The sequence below is a fragment of the Dermacentor albipictus genome, unplaced genomic scaffold, assembly GCF_038994185.2.
Source record: "Dermacentor albipictus isolate Rhodes 1998 colony unplaced genomic scaffold, USDA_Dalb.pri_finalv2 scaffold_11, whole genome shotgun sequence".
Lineage (NCBI taxonomy): Eukaryota > Metazoa > Arthropoda > Arachnida > Ixodida > Ixodidae > Dermacentor > Dermacentor albipictus.
This window is the reverse complement of record NW_027225565.1, coordinates 13,046,201-13,063,214: the sequence shown is the minus strand read 5'-3', so window position 1 is coordinate 13,063,214 and position 17,014 is coordinate 13,046,201. Positions and strand designations below refer to the sequence as shown.

Here is a 17,014-nt window from a genome sequence, read left to right as displayed (position 1 = left end):
TAGAGCAGCAGAGGGCTTCCTTTGATGCGGAGATGAGCGAAGTCCCCTAACAGTTCTCCATATGTGCGAGAGCGATTTTCTGGGATCAAGCGACTGACAGAAAGTTTTCCATCGCTTGTCATCCAGTTTATCTATACGACGCTGTACTTTCTTCTGTATGCGTCGTGAAGCCCTCAGATCCAAGACGGACTTCGTGCGCCGATACCTCCTCTCCGCCCGTCGGCGTTCCGCACGAAGCCTCTCCAGTTCCATATCTGAGTCTGTTCGCCTTGCTGACCTTGTGAGCGAGCAGATGGATGTTTTCAATGTCTCTGCGATTGCATCTTCGATGGTGTGTGAAAGGCCTTCTCGACATGCGTCATCCATATCCTTCTTAAACTTTGTCCAATCAACTGTACGCAAGACAGTAGAGGAGCGTTGCTCAACTCCTCTAATCTTTATGTAGGTTGGAATATGGTCACTTCCATGTGTTTCAATGTCCGTGAACCAGTCGACGCTCGAGGCAAAGCGCCGTGACACCAAAGTTAAGTCCAAGCAGCTACTATAGGTGGTGCCTCGCAAAAACGTAGGGCTGCCGTCATTCACACAGCACAAATCATGGTCGGCAGCAAAGGAGGCGAGACTCCTGCCTCTGGAATCAATTTAGTGCTTCCCCATAGCTGGTGATGCGCGTTGAAGTCACCTGTGATAACCCAGGGGCCATTGTTCATCAGTAATATTTTCTTGAGTCGTTCGCCGTCAAATTGACCCGCTGGGGATATATAGGCTCCAATTAGTGTGAATGACACATCTTTCTTTTGGATATGCAGGCAGACATATTGGTTGTCGTCGTGAGGCTCTACTACGTTAGCGACATATGTAAAGTCCGTGCGGATGTAGATGATTACTTTCGTGCTCGCGCCGCATGTGGACGAGACGAAAGATTCGTAACCGGACAGTCTGAGTGGTGTTGACGTATTTGGCTCGCAAATGACCAGTATGGGAAAGGGATGTGTAAAAATGAATTGGCGAAAGTCTGCTATGCGGGTCCTTAGACCCCTAGCATTCCACTGAAAGATCGACGCGCCTTTAACTTCAGTGCGGAAGGGGACTGTTGGTCGAGCCATGATGCTTAAACGATGCTAGCAAGCACTGGATTTAGTGCATCCAGTATTTGCAGAGCACTTCGAGCTGCTGGGGTTTGCAGCTTGTTCAGTATGATGCGCATTGTATTAATTAGCGATTGCAGCATATCAGCCACCTGCTTGTCTTGGTCGCACAAATCACGGACAGTAGACTTCGGGGTTTGTCCAGCAAAATTTTGCTGTGATTCTGTCGGTGGATGCTGTCGTTTCGGTAGAGCCGGCCAAGATTCTACAGATGTGGTCTTCTCAGTTGCCTTGTTCTTCGCGGTCCTTTCGACAGTGTCTGGCCCGGGCGGCAGAGGAGGAGGAGGTGTTGTAGGAAGTGGCATGCGCGTCGCAGAGACAACAGCCTTCCTTGAGGGGCGCCGGCGACGGGAACGTCGCTTCCTGACTTTTTCGGCGGCTTTGCGATGAGATGAATGATCTCTGATGAGATGAATGATGAATGATCGCCATTTCCTTCCTAATAAGCGGGCATTTCCTCGAGGAAGCTTCGTGTGACCCTCCGCAGTTTGAACACTTCATCACAGTCGCGCCACATTTATCTGCAGCGTGGGGCTCGGCGCAACGGGGGCATGCTGCCTGATTTTCGCAGACGCTGCTCACGTGTCCCAGTCTCATGCATTTGCGGCACTGAAGAGGTTTCGCAATGAAAGGCCGCACTGCATGTTTGAAGTGCCCCACCTTAACATGCGAGGGTATATATTTACCCTTGAATGCAATCTTCACGCAGCGTGAACTGCCTAGCCGCTTAACATCAACAATGACCTCATCATTGGCTGGCTTGAACACTGGTTTATTGAACAGTACGCAGGAATATATATAGGCTCGAGAGGCGTGATAACGCAGCACGGAATCATGGTTCTTTCAAGACCGCGATGACGTCACAACACAGCGTCGCGCTATCACAATTATGAATATATGTAACGCATTACTAATATACTACTAATGCATACAGAGGATATCATTCCGAATTCCAGTGGATGCCACTACTGGAAGTAAATGAAATATGATTTTGAAGAACCAATTGGTCTTGCATTCCTATCAAACATGCGAGTTTTCTGTAAATTGTGTCACCCCAGAAGTAAGAACATGTCAGAAGGCACATCGTTGCTTTAACATGACATGGTATATGGTACATGGTATTAAAATTGATCGAACTGGCGTTTTTCTAATTATATGGCGTCCCTGCAGCTAATAAAATACAATTCTGTAATTTCGGATACACAGAGCAATGACAGGTAATCGAAGACCCCAAAATCCATTTGCTACTTATGCAGGCGTCAGCAGGTATTGTTTCAATATGTTTTCAATTTGTTTCAAAAATGTTTTAATAGGTAACGTTTCAATGTGCATTTTATAGAGCAATGTCTCGCAGCATGGAGAAATTTGCATTTCATGAACTCGTGCAAGCACATCATGTCCAGGTAAGCCAAGGTAGGTGTAGCGAGCGGTACAACAGAGGCCGAAAAAGCAACGCTATTATTTCTTTATACATCATTTTTACGGAAGATAGAACAAATATTTATTTCAGAACCTAATTCCCCAAACGCACTGAATAGCGCAATTCATGAGTAAATCCCCGCAGATAGGGTGCGCAGCTGAACTGGACAAAACCACTAAATCTGGTGAAACGTCCACGAGAGTCACCTGCGAGAACTCCTGGATGAATAAATTATAGCAATTACGAAAAAAATGAAGAAAGAAGAAGAAGACACTATATGTCTAACATAAAGGTCCCTGCCCGCCTGGACGGGTCAATCCCAGCCCGCCTGGACTAAGCGGTCTGAAAGAATGTTGCTTGTCATTGACTCATAACTTCGTGACTAAATAACAGTTGCAAATCTTCGGTGAAACTGCTTAATGCAAATACTAGAATAACAAAACATTTCAGTGCGTAGAAGTGTTTTGTTGCCAAAGATACACTCCGACGCTGTAGGTATCGCACAGAGTGAGAGATTATGAGGAACAAAAGCTTGGGCATTACACTTCAGTGTTAGTATACGTTCTCTACAGTAATGCACAATTGGCTTACACTCCTCCAACGGAACGCCAAGGTAATATGGTGGCACATAAGACCATTCAGTGTCAGCGAACTGCGTTGCTCCAACCATAGGCCAAACACCCTAGTGCCGATCTTTTAACATTAATTTATTTATTTATTTTCACATACTGCAGCCCCTGTTGGGGCAACAGCAGGAGTGGATAAGACAATAAAAAAAAACAAATACAACAGGCAAAAAAGAAACAAAGTTAAGCACAATGTTGAGGGAGCACAGACAAGAACTCGTTTAATGGGAGAGAACGGTTGGTTCCTGGTAGCGAATCCCAAGTTTCAATTGTTTGAGGGAAAACGCTATACTTAGAAGTATTAATGCACGCAAAAAAAGGGTGTAGTGTTAAGCGCGTGATGTCTCCTACTAGAAGATATTTTTGTAAAGGTGATATATTCCTTACTCTAGAGGCGACGAGACGAATGAATAATGTCGTGAAAACATTTTAAAGAAATAACGTGTCGCTGTTCGGCGAAAAATGTTAGGTTGAGTGAGGACATGACTGACGATGGTGAGAAATGGTGCTCAGAACCTCGGTAGATAAATCTAATGGCTTTCCTTTGGACGGCCTCAACTCTGTCTATTTCGTCATGCTTGTAGGGATTCCAAACGATACTACCGTACTCAAGTATAGGGCGAACAATAGTTTTATATAACAGTAATTTAGTGTCGCGCGGAGAATTAGACAGCGCACGGCGCAAATAACCGAGCTTTTGTAGAGCTTTAGTCGCAATGGAATCAATATGCTTTGACCAGGAAAGGTTAATGGTGAAAGTGAGACCAAGAAATTTATATTCAGAAACGCACTGAATTAAATTATCATTAAGTTCGTAGCTGAAAAACAACGGGCTAGCTTTATTAGAGAAGGACAGAACGATAGTCTTACGGAAGTTAATATTCATTTGCCATGTTTCACACTATTTGGAAAATCTGATGAATGATTCACGAAGGCGAACATGATCAAAGGGAGATGAAATGATGTCATATAATACGCAGTCGTCTGCATACATTCGGATTTTAGGTGATATCTCAGGTAGTAAATCAATAATATGTAATAAGAAAAGAAGAGGATGGAGGACCGATCCTTGAGGTGTGACCCGGGAATTGATCGAGTTAAAGCTTGCGAATTGAAAGCGGTGAGACAAAAACAAAGAACTCTCTATCCAGTTAACTAATTGAGAGTTGTTATAAAGGGCATTTAGTTTGGACAGTAGTTCTGAGTGAAGTAGAAAGCTTTGGATTAATTTATGAATATAGCGTCAATTCGAAATCCCTTATCCAGGTTAGAAGCTATGTCATGCGTGAACTCGACAAGTTGTGTTATTGTTCTAAAACCGCGTCTGAATCCATGCTGTAGATTAGAGAGAATGTTGTTTGATTCAAGAAATTCCAGAATGTGTTTGTATATTATATGCCCTAGTATTTTGCATGAATATGGTGTTAAAGATGTTGGCCGGTAGATAGAAAGATGTTGCTTACTACCTCACTTTTGTAACGGAAGCACCTTAGCCATCTTCCATGATGAAGGTACTAGGGCGGAAGTTAGTGATTTATTGAAGATAAGAGTAAGGTAGCGTGAAGTCCATAAGGCATACCGAACGAGAAATAAATTCGAGATTCCATCAGGCCATTTGCTTTTCTTTGTATCAAGATTTAGTATGAGATTTAGGACACCTTCTGTGCTAACTAAGATATCATTAATTGGGCAAGTTGGATGAATGTTTGAAAAAGGAGGCGCAATATGATTATCTCAAGTAAAAACGGAGGACTGGCAGCTAGGTTGTCAAGTATGCGTTGAAGGCGTTGGAGATTAATAATGAATCACTAGTCGTTTCGTTGTTCACACATTAAGATGTACGAGAGCTGTTACGAGGAAAAGTGGAACCCCGGAACTTATGCGGGTTACTTTTCAACAGATGCGGCAGCTGCACGATATAAAAAGTCTTTAGCTGATTTGGTTTTTTTACGAAGATCCTCCTTCGCCTTAGCAAACCTAGCAGTGTGTACGGGGTTATGGGAGTCCTTCAATTGCCTAAGACTGCAAACACGACGTGAAAGATGTAGTATATCTCTGTTCATCCAAGGGATTTTAGTATTTTTCTTTTTTGTTTTGATGGGAATGAAGTGTTCAATACATGACATGACAATACTTTCAAAATACGTCACGAGAACGTTCACGTCACTTGATATACTGAGTGTTTCAAAAGTGTCGAAGGCGTCAGCCAATGTATCTAGAATGGAGGTGTCGTGAGCGTGATTGAAATCGCGAAATGTAGTAAGAACGAAGGATGGTTTAGAAAGAATGCACTGGGGGGAAACAAAAACAGCCTTATCATCAGAAACGCCTTCTACTACTTAAAAAAATTAAATTAAAATAAATTATGGGGTTTTACGTGCTAAGACCACTTTCTGATTATGAGGCACGCCGTAGTGGAGGACTCCGGAAATTTCGACCACCAACCAACGTGCACCAACGTGCCAATCAATTTGACCTACGTGCACCTAAATCTGAGTACACGGGTGTTCTCGCATTTCGCCCTCATCGAAATCCGGCCGCCGTGGCCGGGATTCGATCCGGCGACCTCGTGCTCAGCAGCCCAGCAATATAGCCACTGAGCAACGACGGTGAGGTATACCACTTAACAAGTGTAATCGTTCGAGGCAAGGTTCGAGCTAAGAAAGACCAAGTCCAAGAGAGCCTTCCGCCTCACAGGCTCGCAAATGATCTGAGTAAGCTCCGAATTCAGGCTAAAATTTATAATTTCTTTATGGAAAATCGCATCATGACCGCACGTCGATAAAGAGGGCCAATGAATTCCCGGTGCGTTGAAATCACCAAGACAAATAAAGTTGGAAGGACCTAGGCTGTGCATGTGCATGAACGTTTCGATTGCTTGAAGGGAGTCCATCGTTGTTCCCGGACAACAATGTGAGAACAGTACGAGTGAATAAGAGACAAGACGACAGGAAATTTATTGGTAATACTTCGTGCATTAATATTGCGTAAACGAAGGCTATCAAGCGATGTGGAAGCTGGTCAAAGATGCGATGATGGTGACATAGTATGGCTGCTGGCATCGGCACGGTTGGTAAATCAACGCCCAGGTGAGGAGCGAAAAAATTACTGGAAGATTTCACCATTGAGTTAGACGCGTGATCCCAGTGAAAGTGAATCTTATTAATAAAGACATGATCATAGCGCACTTTTACAACAAAACCTTTCTCGCGAAATGAACCAGAGGGCTCCCAGAGCTTTTTATCACTATGCTTTTTTCACTATACTTTTCACTATACTGTCACTATACTCTAATCACTACATCACAAAACTATACTTTATCACTATACTTTTTGTATCAATATACGGTTGGATCACGCATCCAAAGACAGTTCCGATTTCCTGTATCATCGACACCACAGTTTCATCACTAGGCTTGTCCATGAAAGAGGAAGCAAGGACCCTATACCGTAAAGCTAGTTCAATATGTTTTTATTCCAATGTCCTGACGTCAAATTTGCATAACCACCGACGCAGGCATCGGGCGGCGTCCCGCAGGGTTGTCTAAACACACCAATCAAACACTCTCCTCGTTCATAGGAGGTTACTTTGCTTTAAAAACGAATAATATTGCCTACACCTAGCGGATATATAGTCTTATCTAATTGGTTCACAAGAGGCGAAGAGTGCGCTCAAGTGGAGAGGGATTATATGGGACCGAGCCAGTGCACTGAAAATCGATAACCGGATGGAGAGGGTGGTGCCGACGTCTGCGATTGGTCCGCTTTCTCTTACTTAGCTTGCGGTCGCTGGTCGAAAATCGCAGCCGCATGCAACGGTAGGTTAAGAATGCCACTTAAATGGATCCTCAGCAAACAAGAATTGGCGGAGCGAGGTCGTAAACATTCCGAAAGTGTTCGAAAACGTTACACGGCCACGCAAAAAGGGCCAGGAAAGCCCGCCTAAAATTCATCTACCAACTAATGCACGGCAGTTATAAGATAGACCGAGCTAAGTACATTACTTTGTCTAAATCACGTCTATCGCGAAAAAATCATCCATTTACACAAAACCAGTACACTGTTCGCAATGACACGTTCCAGTTTTCACTTTTCCCACGTGCGATCAAAGAATGGAATCTCCTCCACTCAGACATAGTTTCCTCTCCATCGCTTTTGTCATTCATCAACCTACTAGACACATCCAACAGAGAAGACGCCACTTAACGCATCCACAGTTATTAAACTGTAATATTTACTTCTGCGCGTGGAACGTCTGCATTTCAACCCCCAAACTGGCCGCTTCTGCGCGGTTATCTGTTAGCTTTATAGCTTCTCTAATCTTACATGGGTCATTTATTCGCTAATTTTTATATAAATTCTAGTAATACTATATTATTATGTTGTTATACCAACTATATTGTTATACTGTTATAACCATATTGTTGTATCAGCCGAAAGTATTGTACTTCACATCGTCATTGGTGATTTCTACAGTGTTAAGGAAGCTTTTACTCTTTTCTTTCTTTCTTTTACTGTACCATGTATAATGACCTGTTTGTTTCTTTTAGTAAAACTGTGCCGCCCTGCTTTGGTCTCACTGAGCCTAGCAATATTGCAAATAAAAAAAATAATAAATATTGTACGCAAGTAAACCCATGCTCTCCGGCAGGTGCGAGTAGCCAGTGCCTGAGCGATCGGCCGCAGCCTGCGGCTATTGAGAGAGAAATTTAGTTTTGTTCGGCATATTAATACATCTTTAACGCGTACACGCCACTATGACGCGATGAGGCGAAGTGGGTGTAGCCCGAAAACGTTTGACCAATAGCCGAGGGCTAATAAAGAAAAGGCGTCGAATCAGAAATAACTATGTTTCTTTTGTTCGGTCCAATCATGCATAATCAGTGTGTACACGTAATATCAGATGGGAAGCTATCGCGGTTTGCGTGACGTCGCCTGACTTACAGGCGAATTGGGGGTGGTCCAAAAAGTTTTTTGATCAATCGCGGAGGGCTGATTTCAGAATTGGAATAGAAAAGTTTGGAATAGCTTTACGTTATAGCGCCCCAAGTTAGCCCGCATATGCGATGACTTTTACCTAATTTGCCGTAGTGAAACCTGAAACGTTATTGAAAATTTAAAAGAGCGAATCACGCTTCAGCTCAGTGGTTCTAACTTAAGGACAAAAAGAAGTGGCGAGATAGGTCAACCTTGCTTCACAGAGGACCGACTGGACACAGCCTATGAAAGGTGAAGCGAGTTGAACAATGATTGAAGCACACTTGCAAGCATTTAAATATAGTGTAACCGATGGTAGCGTGTTGGAGAACAGAAAACCGAAAACAATGACGGAGCCGATCGAACACTTCAGTCAAGCTAGGCCACCTGGAGGCACTATTTGAAGGCTGGTGCAATGTTCGAGTACTGTGCGGGCAATGTGTACGCTTATTTTACTCGTGGACGTTTTAGACCACGCCTTTTGAAAAGCTATAAGAATTGTTATCACAAATCGCAATCTCTTTGACAATAATTTTGCAAAAGAAACTTTGTGATCAGCGTTAGACAGTATAACTTGGAGCTTTTCTCTGTCCATGTATTTTTGAATAAGCACTGTGTGACTTCTTGTGAATGGAAACTTAACTCTTAAAATGTCGAATAGTACAGAGCAAAGTAAAGATTTAAGAGCTTCATAAAACACACGACTGAAATATCCTCGGGTCTCGTCTTTTCGACATAGGTAACTGGTCGAAGACGAGCTCTATCTCTTGTTGAGGGAATGTACCAGTCATTGCACAGCTCGAAACTGAGCTCACTCGAACTTACTCACAAAATAAATGTTTGCTTAGAAATCGCTCTGACTCAGGCTCGTCGAGATTCTACTTAGCCGGGCTCACTCGGACTCACACTTAAGGGTCAGAGTGAATCTGAATGAGTCGACTCATAAGTGAGTTTGCCGACCTATGCTAATAGCAACATAATCTTCTTCAGTTAAAAGAGTCACAAGAGGAAACAAAGTGCGCTACAATATAATCATCTTCGATATCAGAAAGGGTGTTAAATAATGTCATGTAGTAGGCGTCAAATACAGAGATTTTCCTTGTGTTAGATACTTATGACCATAAAAAATACCTGGAATTATTACGTTTGTTGCATTGAGGTATTCATCGAATAAAGCTTGACGTGTGAGCTCCTCCGAATACAAAGCACGATTATTACACGAACGAAACACAGGTACCTCTGTAGCGCACTGCGTCATACTTCTAGAGTTGATATGTTGCATTGGTAATTCTGTCTACACTAGTAGTTTCGCTAGGCGCCTCACATTCTAAATCATAAAGATTATGAAGATTTTTGGCAATACTTTTAAGGTTTATATACCACAACCTCACGCATTTAATACCTACAGTTATTACACGTGTTTCTTGCTTGAAAAGCTCCCAAGAAGCAAATACAGGCATATGAACAGACAATCAAGTTCTGCGTTAGTCAGGGAATGCAGCGCAAGGAAGACAGGGACAAAGAGACAAAGAAGACACGGGACACCACACGAACACCCACGTTTTATTTGTCTCTGTCGTCCTTGCGCTGCATTCCCCGACTGACTTTGAGCCAACTGCCCGAAATCAAAAAGTCCTGCTTGAAGGTTGTCATGCCTACACTTGTAGTAAGCTCCCTAATAAGTGATGAGTTAAGTTTCCATAGTGCCCAAATCGATCTGAAATTCAAACGAGTTCAATTGCCATTCTGCGCTACAATAATGCAGTGAGCTGAAAACGAAAGAAAAAAAGAAAGAAAGAAAGAAAGAAAGAAAGAAAGAAAGAAAGAAAGAAAGAAAGAAAGAAAGAAAGAAAGAAAGAAAGAAAGAAAGAAAGAAAGAAAGAAAGAAAGAAAGAAAAAGCTTGCTTTACACGGCAGTTCATGGGAGAGAAGGACCGATTAAGCATATGTGCGATGAAGTCGTGCGCCCCTGCTACCCCAGAACTGGTTACGCGATATCTATATCGATAAGCCTTACATACAATTGCATCGGATCGCGCACACAATTGGAATTGCCGATCAACGTAACGTTACGGTCACATTCCCGATCTAAGCTAGCCGTACTCACAAAGAAATTAATGACCTGCGGTGCATCATTAAAAACATATATTGATTAGGCACCGTGACACATCATGCAATATAATATCACACTGTTTAATCCGCTCCTTCTGTTCAACGTTATAAGCTACAGCGGAATGACGTACACTCTCCCTGTGCCGCAAAGTGCGGCCCGCCGAAAGGCCAACGGAGTGCGGCACAAGTACCCTGTGCTGACAGATAAATAGCCTCAAAGCCATCCCAATCTCATCATCACTTTCCATTGCCGTTTTCTGAACTGCTACAAAGTGCATGTTGAACAGAGCCGGCGGAGGTGCACCTGTTTCTGTCGGGACCTGATCCTGCTTGTATTAAATGCCATGGCGACTAAGCATCGTTCTGCCTCGGCGCTACGCAGGGCAATCTGGTGGGCAAGGAGCGAGTGAATAATCCCCCGCATGAACGCCGTGCCTCATCTCGAACTTCGCCACTTCCCTGTATGATTGTATATTCCCCGTCAATGCGGCTGTCTAGCGCGCCTTGTTGAGTCACTTACTTCATTCGTCTCCGAGTTTCACTATGCACATCGCTTAGTTAGCGGTATGTCCGCGTATATACGTCCGTCTGAAGCGAGTATTTTTCGCATATAGGAGCCTCTTTGTCGGTTGTTTCTTTCTTTTTTTGTTTTACGTGCCAAAACCACTTTCTGATTATGAGGCACGCCGTAGTGGAGGACTCCGGAAATTTTGACCACCAGGGGTTCTTTAACGTGCACCTAAATCTAAGTACACGGCTGTTTTCGCATTTCGCCCCCATCGAAATGCGGCCGCCATGGCCGGGATTCGATCCCGCGACCTCGTGCTCAGCAGCCTAACACCATAGCCACTGAGTAACCACGGCGGGTTGTCGGATGTTTCCATAGGAACATTGTGGCTGAGGTTCTCCTGACGAATCGCCATAGGCACAGGTAAAGGAGACACCCGCATCTCGTTTAAGAACCGTACGGCTGCAGGGCCTGCCCTTAGACGGATATTGAGTGCGGCATCGCACTCGATATCCCATACCTTGTCTACAACCATAGACACACAGATACAGCCTCTGGCAGGTCACCCGTTGCATCGAGGGCCTCTGCGGCAGTCATATTACGTTCGTGAAAAGCGTGATCGGGTAGTGTCATGTGATGCCACAATTTATCGGCGCACCTCGTCGCACGTTCTTCCGCTGAGTGACCAAAGCGGCGACAAACCTCACAGCGTGGCGTACAGCAGTGTGGACGAAATGTGTCCGACTCTGTTGCACTGTATTATAGACAAAACGGTGTCCTGCCAGGCATCAGTGCTAGACTCTGTAAGTCACGAATGCTTCAGAAGCTGCGTGGTGTCGTTGACACAGACTCAGTCAGCAAGCGACAGCAAGACGTCGCGACTAAGAGTGCGCATTTGTGGCATAACTGAAACCCACCACATTTCTGCAGATATTGATCTTATCTTAGCGAACGTCTGAAGTACTTCCCGTATGTCAATATACATTCCATGAATTCGGGTTGCCATAGCTAGCAGCTTCATCTTAACTTCCGTAAGCACTGGGTCTATCGCAACACCGCGTCGGCGTCGTGCACAACATTATCTCTTTCAGTCACAGCGTCCACATTTGCGGACGGGACCTATGTTTGCCATTTCTGCGCAGTGGTATAGGAATCGAGCACAAACATTAAGGTTATGGTGAATTGAACGTTCTGTTAACCTAAATTACGTCTATTTTACTTTCGAGTGATATGTATGGTTACAGAGTAGCGCTTTGGTGAAGGCACTACAGTGTTTTACGTGATGTTCGACGTGGGGCATGTCGATAACCACCTGGTAATGTTTTTTTTTTTTTTTCATTCTTGAAATGCTTGCCGCCAGTAAATAACTTGGGCATTTATTTCGAGTGGGTGATTCAATCCTTTCTATGAAGAAACGTAGCATGACTGTCTTCACAATATTGAAATATTTAGTTACTCTGCAACTATGATGACTCAGCATAAAAAACACAAAGAGTCATTCTACCACCTTGACTTGCTTTCAGTGGAATCTCAAGCACCCTGGAATAATATTATGTATGTTTCACACAGCTACCGACAGTCGATCATAATTCGTGATGGAAGGGGTCTGCAGGTCTTGCAGGCATCAGCCACACTGGTAATATTAGAAATTGTCCAATCGAGCTTATCTCTGAGTTTTATTACCTTCCTTGGGGCATCTTTAAGACCAGCTAGGTCTGCATAAAGAAATAAGAAGGAAAAACGGGAAAAAAAGGGCAGAGTTGGCGACGAGCTTTCCGGTTGAAAAACGAGGCAGGACGATATGGTAATAATTACAGCTTGAGTAGTACCTCGAGGTGAAGGCCACTTATCGCTTGTGGCGGCGCACATCAAAACCGCGACCGTTTAGTACGGCATCTTCGCCTTGCGGAATGACACAGTCACGTCAAAGACAGCCGCCCCAGCAAAAGCCGACTCGAAAATCTGCAGATAGACGCTTATCAAGTTGTACTCTAGCACGCACTGAAATGCGCACTGGGCAAGCCGACTGTAGATAGAAGCACGCGTTATCGTACGAGTAGGCGAGCTTGAAAAGACTGCTACGATAAGCAACGGTCTGCCTCCTGAGAGTCAATCTGCCTTCTCTAGCTCTATAGGGCTCCTATGTAACGCAGAAATGCATTTCTTTCGTGCGGGAATGTTATAGCAACGATGACAACGCTATACTTGTCGTCGCAACTCTCTGGGACAAATTTCGGCAACAGTGCATCTAACGCGGTTGTAGCATTTGAAAAATGTGGTCAGCGTATTCGGAAGGAACTCGACTTTATTGCAGTCAGTGCATATTTCTGTGCAGTCTTGGTTTGCCTTTTTTTTTCTTATTCTTTTCACCACACGAGCCCAACGAAGCAACCACTGACCTATGAAGCCTCACATGCATGTGATCACCTTTGCCTCTGCCTGAAAACAGTGTAATAATCGCACAGTGAAACACCGAAAAATAAGGCCGTCACGTGGTTGTATACGTATAGAATATTAAAAAGACATTACATTGCAAATTCAGAAGTATCGATCTTCAAAGTTTCGTTCTCATTAAGAGGAAGCTTTAGCTTGGGTGCTCTTAATAAATACATGTAAAGGGAGAATTCATTTTTCTCGACCACCAGTGCACCAAGTTTGGCGAGGTATGTTGCATTTAAAAGAAAAACTTAAATTCTAGTGACTGTTGGTTTTGAAGTTTTGATTTAGGTCGTAAATATTTTGTTAAGAAGTGGCAAAAATCGAAAATTTTCAGAAAACTGTCGAGTTTACGACGCTATAACTCAACAATGAAAAAAAGCGAACAAAACTGATACGTTGCTCATGAATCTAAAACAAATTTAGTAATATGTAAATACAGCTTTTGGAGAACCCTTGTAAACAACGTAACAAATTCACGTAAGATAAAAAATGACAAGTCAAATTTGTCCGCTTTCAATGATCTAGGGGATGCCGTTTACAGAACCACGATATCTGTTCTTGATGCAAAGCTATTAGTTTGTAAACTTCATGCTTCTATATTTTTTCTAACTTTCACATTTTTGAACATTTTTTAAACAAAATTCAGGCCCCAAATCGAAATTTCGCTTCCTATAGTCACTAGAATTTAACTTTCTCAAGTGCAACAAATTTCATAAAAATCCGTCCAGGGGTTATCTCAGAAATATGCAACATGTATAAGAATAGGCCGCGTCGGAGTTGGGCCCGAGTTAAACCTTCCTATTAATAGTTTTTTTTTAACGTAACACTATATTGACTCATTAAGCAGCGCCATTTTCACGTTGTCCCATGGAAGGCAGGAATACATCGGGATGTGACATGCCTAGGAGCAGTTACCGAGTTTATATGACGCGAACACGTCGATTTCGCACTGCATGAAAAATAATTTTACACTGGTCGACAAAGCAGAAAGAAAAAGATAAATGCCACAATGCGTCGAAGAGATAAAATTAGCAGGTGTCACGAAATGAACACGGTCTAGTCAAGCACAATCCTGTAAAATAGACCACAAGCAGCCTCAATTATAGCTGCTTGAATCTCACATCTGGCTTTCTCCGTCGTACTTTAACGCGTATATAGCAAAACACATAAAACAGGCAAGCAGATCATCGACCAGCATCGTCGATGTCCATCACACCTCATGTACAGCCGCGGCCACGTCTGTGTAGAGCGCGCGAGCAGACGGCCTTGCTCTGCGGGGCGACACCGTGCGGCAGTTGCGGGATCTGACGCACTGTGCCCATGAGCATGCGCGGCCTAATAGACGTGCAGGTCGGTGCACGCTGCTTTAAACCAGAAATTATGTTGGCAAGCGCACGTGTTTTGCCGGTTGTGCGCATTACCCGAGGGCGCCATCTTACTACGCGCGATGACAAGGGAATTGCGCACGTGAGTGATAGCGTGTGCGATTCTGTTAGGGCACTTGATATGAAAAACTATTGCTTCACCAATCCCAGATAATGTTATTGGCCAATGAAATGACAACATCGCGTGCGTGCTGCCTATACTAGACATAGAAGTCAAACCTTTTCGCAGAATTTATTCGCAACGGCTCCCCGACTCACAGCGGATGAGCGACGCGCAATTGCTATTATGGGGCGCACAATGTCCCAAAGAGCGATAGAGTCGGGCGCGCGTTATCACCTGAAACGCGTAATCTTTTGGCATGGCGATACCGAGAGCACCCTGAGGAAGCGTACACATTCGGTTAAACGACTGCCCGTTTCAACGTTGCCACTCGTGCAATGCAGTTCTGCATGTATATTAGGCCACGCATGCTCCTGGGCACAGTGCGTCAGATCCCGCAACTGCCGCACGGTGTCGCCCCGCAGAGCAAGGCCGTCTGCTCGCGCGCTCTACACAGACGTGGCCGCGGCTGTACGTAGAGAGAAAAAAAAGAAAGCAAACCTGGAGGCCGCCGTCCCTCCAACCAAATCCCTCCCTCTCACCCATTCTCCACGAGTACGCCCAGCATGTAGTACGCGCCGATAAAGAAGGCACAATTTTGCGCGCACACACAGCCGATCGCGGAGGGACGGAAGAGACGCGCCGGCAAGCCCGTAGCATCCATCGATAGTCACGCGACGACGACGGCCAAGCCAGCGGTGCCGCACGGAGGGAAACCAGGCCGCGCAGCTGTGGCGGCAGCGACGCGCATTGCGACAGGGCGGCGCATTTTTTTCGCGTCCGCCCGTGCGTAGAGAGCTGCTCCGGCGTCAGGGACGACGGGACCCCGCAGCAGCATGGCAGCGCCGCACGTGCTCGACTACGTGCTCTACGCGTTCCTGATGGCGCTGGGCGTGGCGCAGGGCCTGTACGTCTCGTGCCGCAAGCGCCGCGGCCACGACGTGAGCCGCGAGGCGTTCCTGGGCGACCGCAGCCTGGGCGTGCTGCCGCTGGCCGTGTCGGTGCTCGTCTCGACCGCCTCGCCGCTGGGGCTGGTGGCCCTGACGGCGCACTTCTACGCCTACGGTCTGCACCTCGCCTGGAACGTGCTGATCACCGTGTCTGCGGTGCCGCTGGTCGTGTACTGCGTCGTGCCCGTCTTCTACAGGCTCGGCGTCACCTCCATTTTCGAGGCAAGCTCCCAAAGACGCGCGGTGGAACGTCGAGGCGCCTACAGGAAAACCCTAGGGGTGTGATCGTGCTGGAGGCGCGGCATCACCTCGGAATGCACAGCGCGAAACAGCGTGTATGGTGAAAGAAACGGAGGAGAGGATGGGACAATCGCTCGCGTATATCTATCTATCTATCAACGGGCGTGCGAGTTTAGAGTTGCAGTGCTCCTCCTGCCCGATTCTTGCCGTCTCTCTTCGCACACGCTCTTTCAGGCTACGATGACGTTTGTAAATAACGTGCCCTCCCATGGTTACGCACGCCCTGCGCAGCCATCTACGCGCGAAGCCTCAAAGCCCGTCATTTGTTGCGACGTCGCTTCTTGCCTTGTTGCCCACGTGTTTCCAAAACAAGTGCCATCGCGACCGGCAACGTGCCCCGGTTGTATCGTCATGACCTCTCTGTTGGCCACTCCACCGTGTGATAAAGCCAATGGGCCGCTCTTTAAGCGCGTCAGGGTTTATTTGTGCAACTGCACTGACCGACGTCAGCCTTGTTTCTTCGTAAATGCCACAGCGACCTTCGCGCAGGCTGGAAAGCTGCTTTGAAAAGTGGCGCCACATCGGTGGCAGCGCTAGCTGTTGACGCTAAGATAAACTTAAGCCTTACGTCCCGCGTTCATGGGCGTGGTTAGGGCGGTTGTCACTTCAGTAGCTGCAACTTCATTTCAGAAAATTGTTTTGACCTACTCTAATCATGCAGCAAGTTGTGTTATTTTTACGATCGTGCCGCAAATCTAGTTCACGCATATAACTACGCCTGCATGTGCTTAGATTATTGCGACGATGTGAATATGGGCATTATATGCACAAGATAGAAAGCAAAGAGTGGAAAGGCAGGGATATTAACCATACGAGCGTCCAGTTTCCTACCCTGTACTAGGGGTAAGGGAACGGGGAAATATAAAGACGAAGAAAGACCTTATTAATATTCTTTTGCCATCTTGCTCCAGTAGAAATACTGCTGCTGCTAATTGTCGAAACAACATATTGAAAAAGGACTATAGACAGGGATTACTGGAGACCACAGGGAGATGTGTTCGTGCTGGAGTGGACACAAATATATGATGATGATAGAAATGTCAGCAAGGG

General features: G+C 45.3%; 2 protein-coding genes across 3 annotated transcripts in view; one reads left to right on the top strand and one right to left on the bottom strand.

Annotated features, from left to right (window-relative positions):
• LOC135914970 (zinc finger CCHC domain-containing protein 24-like) overlaps positions 1–17,014 on the bottom strand; it is a 360,258-nt gene that overhangs the window by 252,747 nt on the left and 90,497 nt on the right. The window lies entirely within an intron of this gene.
• The window catches only part of LOC135914952 (sodium-dependent multivitamin transporter-like), a 67,572-nt gene continuing 65,757 nt past the window's right edge, over positions 15,200–17,014 (top strand). For both annotated transcript variants that reach the window (XM_065447884.1, XM_065447883.2), the window contains exon 1: positions 15,200–15,886. In XM_065447884.1, the coding sequence (XP_065303956.1) occupies positions 15,551–15,886 (336 nt within the window). In that variant the 5' untranslated portion in view covers positions 15,200–15,550. The remainder of the gene's footprint in view (positions 15,887–17,014) is intronic.